The sequence below is a fragment of the Myotis daubentonii genome, chromosome 3 (genome assembly GCF_963259705.1).
Source record: "Myotis daubentonii chromosome 3, mMyoDau2.1, whole genome shotgun sequence".
Taxonomy (NCBI): domain Eukaryota; kingdom Metazoa; phylum Chordata; class Mammalia; order Chiroptera; family Vespertilionidae; genus Myotis; species Myotis daubentonii.
In genome coordinates this window covers 82,172,208-82,179,522 of record NC_081842.1, presented here as the reverse complement: position 1 = coordinate 82,179,522, position 7,315 = coordinate 82,172,208, and the positions used below count along the sequence as shown (strand labels likewise).

The 7,315-nt window shown below is 48.0% G+C and overlaps 1 protein-coding gene across 1 annotated transcript; it reads left to right on the top strand.

Moving 5' to 3' along the window:
* The first annotated feature begins 3,661 nt into the window (after positions 1 to 3,661).
* On the top strand, positions 3,662 to 5,329 carry LOC132229643 (PRAME family member 20-like). Its single transcript, XM_059686187.1, has 2 exons — positions 3,662 to 4,420; positions 4,631 to 5,329. The coding sequence occupies exons 1-2, from the start codon at positions 3,695 to 3,697 to the stop codon at positions 5,327 to 5,329; spliced, it is 1,425 nt and encodes a 474-aa protein (XP_059542170.1). The 5' UTR covers positions 3,662 to 3,694.
* The last annotated feature ends 1,986 nt before the right edge of the window (positions 5,330 to 7,315 follow it).

The window sequence follows — 7,315 nt, the reverse complement described above, 5'->3', positions numbered from 1 at the left end:
GCCACTCCCTGGCAGACAGCACCCCACTGCTTATCACAGCTTGATGTTATGTGGATACCTTCCTCAGTTTGGTGCTCTCTGCTGGGGAGCCCAGCTCTGGGATTAGTTCCCAGAATTCTCAGTGGCACCTCCCCCCCCCTCTCCCTCTACCACCGGCTGAGTTGTCTCTCTGGGACATCAGTTCCCCTCTGTGGGTCACATCTCTGCCCCTCCTACCAGTCTCTATGCCGTCTCCACCTTCGGTCCTTGGGTATCAGGGTTCTCTCCTGTGAGTTTTCCGTTGATTCTGACTCCTGCTTCTAAAGCATCTCTCCTCAGGCAAAACTAGTGTAGAGGTTCCAAGCTTCTTTGTGGCAACCAGACGGTCTAGGTTCGAATGGCAGCTTCCACTGGTAGCTTGTCCTGTGACCCTGGACAAGTTATGCCTGTTCTCATTATTTTTAAGGCCAGAGACAGTGTGTTGTTCCCCTAGTATCCCTGACCCCCAACCCAGAAGAGGGCATATAAAAGGCACTAAGTACAATAGTTGAAAGAATGAATTAATATTCATTGAGTCTACATATCTAATCCTCTTTGCATTACTGAGGAGCCAAATCTCTTCCGCAGGCAAAACAGGAACATTTTTCAGCTGCTTAACTGAGTTTATTTACCACCACCACACTGTTTTGTTCTTAAGAAACAAAGGGAGTCTTTAGATGTAAAATTTTTTAAATGTTTTGATAAAAGAAATTTGGGAGTAAAGAGTATGATTATATTTTGAATGAAAATAGTTAACAGCAAAGCATTTAAAGGCTTGATTGATTGTATGAAAACTGGCTCAAAATAATGCACGTAAATGCGAAGTGATGCAGATAAATTTACTTCATAATTTTCAAAGGAAAACCCTGCCTCTCTTCCATGTTCATTCTGTTGGTTCTCTTGTCTTATGATAGAGTGGAGTATTCACTCATTCATTCTTTACTTATTTAGTTCATAATAATTAGACTGGGTGTGGGGCAAAGAACCTCATAGTATTTGTTCACATAATAAGGCCTGAAGAATCCTAGGCTACTTGCCCTAGAAACTACCTTATAATTTCTGTATTTTTGTCAAAATGCCTTAAAAATCTGCATGATGGTGCGCCGAGTGACAGCCAGAAAGCAGCCGCTGGATTACACTGGTCACTCAGGGGAAATGCTGGATTCCATTCTCAGTGGCTAGTTCTGAACCAGGGTTGATGGCTAACTCAATCCCCTGTGCCCTAGAGGATTTTTCTTCAAAGAACAAAAGAAACAGATATAAATTTTAATGAATCTCATTAATGCTTATCGCTGAAAGAGGTACCCCACTTAGGATATAGAGAAGTGAAAATAAACATGCTTGGCCCCCTGTAGCAGAAACCCTGAGGTTCCCCTCTTTATTTAGATAGACAATGAGACACCTAACATAAGAAAAAAATCCCTACTCCACTACAAAGAACTAAAGTTCTCCTCTTGCACCTTAAACAGCACTTAAAAAAGACACGTAGCAGATTTTCATGCAGCAGCTCTGCCGCCGATCGTGGGTCGGCGGGATAGACCAGCTCCTCTGACAATCGCCCTTCTCATCCACACGCTCACCAAACAAACTGGACAAATCTCCTGTCTGAGTCGTAAAGGATGTTTTAAGAAGTCTCCATCTATTTCAAAATTAGATCAACTATACTGTACAGATGCTATAAGCAACCTGAAAAACATATGGTCTGTGGAATAACTCCACATTTCCCAAAGAGTGCCTTGCCCGAGTGCCTTGAAGAAGATTCAGAAAGTGGTTAAACTGGACAATGGTTTATATCAGATCTGATGTAGAAGCAGAAGCTGGGAGGAAAGTGTGGGAAGCAGTCCTTGATTTTCAAGAACAGACCAGGAATCAGGAACCTAATAAACTCTTCCTCCCTTCACCCCATAATTCTTTTGGTTTTGGTCTTTAAACCTGAGGCTTCAGCCCTAGCCGGTTGCTCAGTGGTTAGAGCGTTGGCCCTCCTAACCACTGAGAAACCAACTGAAGGGTTTCGGGTTCAATTCCAGTCAAGGGCACGTACCTTGGGTTGCAGGCTCGATCTAAGGCCCCAGAGTGTGTATGGGAGGGGGAGAGCAATTGATGTGTCCATCTCACATCTATATTTCTCTCTCTGTCTCTCTCTCCCTCCCTTTCTCTCTTTCTAAAAATCAATGGGGAAAAATATCTTCCAGTGAGGATTAACATAAAAAACAAACCCAAAAAACCTGAGGCTTCAGAAGGATTTATTAAATTTTTCTGTTCTCTTTCCTGCTCTTATTGTGAATGTTTCATAAATATTCAAGCTGTGAGGGAAATCTGGCTGAAACATCTGTCACCCGGTTGATTGCCAAGGTTGGCTGGGTGTATTATGTCTTTTTGAGAATCCTGTGCTTGTGAAAAGGAAAGTCTTTCCCTGGCAGGAGGTGATCTTGTTTATGAAAGGTACATGGGAAACAGTTGTTCCAACCTGGGACAGAGGGGATTCCTAGGCCTTTTAGTGCTAAAACCTATAAAATCCCCAGCAAATCCCATCTTTCCCAGAGGAGACCCACCCTTTCCTCCTGGGAGGGACAGAGGATGCAGTCTCTCCCTTTGCCCTCTAGGATGGCACTGTCTCTCCTCCAGCTGGTCTCCTTTTAAATTTTAAATTTAGCCAGAGAAGAGTCTTTCCATCTCTCTTCTTTCCAAGAAAAAACACCCATCCTTTAATTGGCCCTGGTCATTCACAGGGTTCCATTAGGATGGCCCACCCCTACCCTGCCCAGCCCTGACCCTGCTTCTCATGGTGATTCTTTTTTTTAAAATATATTTTATTGATTGTTTACAGAGAGGAAGGGAGAGGGATAGAGTTAGAAACATCGATGGGAGAGAAACATTGATCAGCTGCCCCCCGCACACCCCCACTGGGGATGTGCCCGCAACCAAGGCACACGCCCCCGACCGGAATCGAACCTGGGACCCTTCAGTCCCCAGGCCGACGCTCTATCCAGTGAGCCAAACCGCCAGGGCTCTCATGGTGATTCTTACCTGACCTCCCTTACACAAGCCTTGGGGTATGAAGGGCCACTCACATGCTCAATTGCCCACTCCTTGATCCCTGTGGAGCTCATGATCTGCTATGTCATCTGACATAAAACCTCACTTGATGCATGGACACATTTCATTTGTTTTCTTTGTAGATGATACCAAAGGGTGTCAGCTGTGGGCAGTGGCTGTTTTAACTGTGGATACATTTGGATTACTCTAATGTGGCCAAAGACCCCCAGCCACCATGCTCTCAGGTTGTGTTTTTTCCTATTTAACATCAGGAACCCATTACACCGTCACTGTCTCACTCCAAGGACAACAACTGGGGACCAAAAGTCAACCTCAGTCAATGTCTGTGGAATGAATCAATGAGCCAGGCCTCAACCTTGCCCCTCCCTAACTTTCTCTCAATCCATTAATCTGCAGAGAGGAAATAATCCCAATAACATTAAGGGATGGAGACTCAGGGTTCTGATTGGATGTTAACATTTGAGAAGGTGTATAAAAACCTCAGGCACCAGAGGAGAGATTCAGAGTCCTCCAGCTGTGCAGTCAGTGCCTTAGTTCTCCAACAGGTCTGAGATCTGAGCCCCAGACAACCCAGTCACATCAGAAGTTTCTACAGGATTCCTTTCTGAGCACCTTGAAGATGAGTATCCGGACTCCACCCAAACTCCTGTTGCTGGCAGGAGAGAGCTTGCTGAAGGACCAGGCCTCAGCCATTGCAGCTCTGAAGTACCTGCCTGCTAAGCTCTTCCCACCGCTGTTCATTCAGGCCTGCCGTAGGAGAATACCGGAGCCCCTGAAGGCGATGTTGCAAGCCTGGCCCTTCCCTGTCCTCCCTCTGGGGAGCCTGATGAGGATGCCTCCAGTCATGGTCTTACAAGCGGTGTTTGAGGGGCTTGACTTTCTGCTTGACCAACAGGTTTGCCCCCGGAGGTGGAAACTGCGGGTGCTGGATTTAAGGAACACGGATGCCAACTTCTGGAGAATGTGGTGTGGAGACAGCACCGGGAATTGCTCACCGATGGGACCAGTTGCTGTGCAGAGCTCCAGCCCCAATATGGAGCACTCCTTGGCTCCCTTGGAGGTGTCCCTAGACCTTAACTTCAGTGAAAGGGACCGGGATAAGTTTTTCATGTGCATCATTCAATGGGCCCAGCAGAAGGAAGGGTTGGTACACCTGTGCTGCAAGGCGCTGAGGATTTATGAGGTGCCCTTCCAGAGGGTCAGGAGGGCCCTGGATGGGGTGCAGCTGAACTGCATCCAGGAGGTGGAAGTGAACTGCACCTGGGACCTGCCCACCCTGGGGACATTTGCTCTCTACCTGGGTCAGATGAGTAACCTGCAGAGTCTCGCTCTCTGCCACATCAAGGTGTTAGCGGAGGAGGAGGAGGAGGAGGAGGAGGAGGAGGAGGAGGAGGAGGAGGAGGAGGAGGAGGAGGAGGAGGAAGTGCAGGAGGAGGAAGTGCAGGAGGAGGAACAGAAGAAAAAGAAGCAGGCTGTGGAGGAGGAATATTTGTGGGAGCGGGAGGAAGAGGAGCAGGAGTGGGAGGAGGCAGAGGAGCAGGAGGGGGAAAGGCAGGAGCAGGAGGAGCAGCGATCCTTTTCCCAATTCCTCTCTCAGATGCTCAGGCTGCGGCACCTCCGGGCACTCTACTTGGAATCTCCCGCCTTTCTCCGAGGCCGCCTGGACCAGGTGCTCAGGTGCCTGCAGACCCCCCTGGACAAACTCTCCCTATGGTTTTGCTCGCAGCTGACCCATTCAGACCTGACACACCTGTTCCGGTGCCCGAACCTCAGGCAGCTGAAGTCCCTGCATCTGTATGGCGCCAACCTCGCCGGTTTTAGTCCCGAACCCCTCCGAGCTCTGCTGGAGGCAGTGGCACCCACCCTCCAGGACCTGCGCCTGGATAACTGTGGGATGGTGGACTCCCAAGTCGAGGCCATCCTGCCTGTCCTGAGCCGCTGCCTCCAGCTCAGGGACTTCACCATCTCTGAGAACCACTTCTCCGCGGCCACCGTGGAGAAGCTGCTGCGCCACACAGCCGGGCTGCGCAGTTTAGAGCGCGAGCTGTACCCCGTCCCCCTGGAGTGTTACAGGACACAAGAGACTGTGGACCAGGAGAGAGTTGCCCTGATCCGGGCTGAGCTCACGGGGACACTGAGGGAGTTAGGACAACCCAGGACCATCCGTCTTGTCACCAAGCACTATAGCTCTTGGGAGGTTTATGACGTGGCATTTTCAGGACATGGTGCCGGAGACTATTTATTTCTTCACTAGCTGAGCATAGAGGAGACCCCCAAAAGTTAGTGACCTTTGAAGCCCTAGCAAAGGTCAGGGCTGTGCACCACCCAGTTAATCTAGATGATGGTAGCTGAAGCATCATCCCCACCTTAGTTCACTAAATTCCTTAGATACTTATGTAAATCCTTGTTGATTATTGTTGATTAGATATTCTGCCTATTTCTGGAAATTGTCTGCTGAGCTAATCTGTGTGTCATTGAAATCTCCTTACCTAAGGGCTACTCCAGATCAATAAAAGTTTGGAGAGGCTGAAACCGGTTTGGCTCAGTGGATAGAGCATCGGCCTGTGGACTGAAAGGTCCCAGGTTCGATTCTGGTCAAGGGCATGTACCTGGGTTGCGGGCACATCCCCAGTGGGAGATGAGCAGGAGGCAGCTGATCGATGTTTCTCTCTCATCGATGTTTCTAACTTTCTATCTCTCTCCCTTCCTCTCTGTGAAAAATCAATAAAATATATTTTAAAAAAAAAAAAAGATTATTTTAAAAAAAAAAAAAGTTTGGAGAGCCTGGGCATCAGTGGAAGTCCTTCTGGACTTGCCCGCCTGGTCCCCCAATATTTCCAAATTATCTCGTGTCATTTCTCTCTCATTTGTGTGCAGCTCCTCTTTTCAGATCCCAAACCCTAATCCACGCAGGACGTGGAAGGAAACACACGACAACATGGAGCCCGTGATGTGCCCCTGTAGTGACCCTGCTCACCGGGTGCACCTAACAAGGGCTTACTTCTTGGCCCCTGGAACCTGAAACCTCGGACCGGGGTGCAATATGCGGGGCTACTCACGTTTCATGTTCCTGCTCAGTGTGAATGGGGAAAGAGACGGACCCAGCCCGGGTACAGGATTGCAGGGACGAAGGTTGGGGAGTTCATGGGATCTAAAAACAAAGTGTCCTACAATCAGAAACATGAATCTGATTTGCTTGAGGAGGGGTGGGTATTTAGGCTCGAGGTGCATCTGTGGGAGTTAATCCTGGGGTGGATGGTTGTAAAGGAATGTTCAGAAATAAAGACAATTTCAAAGACCAAAATAAAATAAAATCCCCAGCAAATTGGGATGAACTGGTCACTCTAGTAGTGAGCTATGCTCCCTTACTAGCCTGCCCAAGCACGTTCTCAATTATTGATGACAGATAATAATGATGATGTATCGACGTTCAATGATGTTTCAAAGGTATGGAAACTATTCTTATAAGACAACAACTGGCTTTAATGGCTTTCAATACTATCTCATCAATACATGAAACTATACACCACACTGAACATTAGAAGTTGGTTTTTAGACTACTACTCAAAGGCAGCCAATCAATGATCCTCTTTCATCATTGATGTTTCAATCTCTTCCTCCCTCCCCCTGCCTCTCTGGAATCAATAAAAGAAAATTAAGTTTCCTCAGTAACACATTACTTATAAAAGCATTACTCATTGAGGAAATATATTCCCTAAAAAAAAGAGCCTTTGTGAGCCTTTGATCTGTTGCCTCCAAAAAATAAGCAAACAAATGCCATCAGAGACCCAAGGCCGTGCTCTTTCTGACGCCAAGCAGAGGTGCTTTATTCTGAGTGAATGCTATCTCTGGAGACAAAGACGTGCTACCGTTTCAGAGGCGCTTCTAGGCTCCCTTAGTCGGAGGCAGCTGGAGGGGAAGCTGGGCTGTAGCTGCATCCACACTGTGGAGAGCTCACCCGTTAGTGTCAGCGAAGAGGAGCAGGGCTGGCGGGCGTCCTGCCTTCAGCTGCACCACAGCGCTGGGCATCCAGTGGCCCAGATGCAGGTGAAGAAGGGAAGCCAGGATCATCTCTGGAAGAAAGGAATGCAGGTGGATGCAGCCAATACTGTTATCAGTATTGCTCCTGTGTCTTTGAAAAAACAAAGTGTCCCAGGTGAAAAGTATCAAGGAAGAAAGCGAGAAGGCGCCCTCAGTGCTGGTCTTCTGTTTTAGTAGATTCAATTCACATCACCTGCAG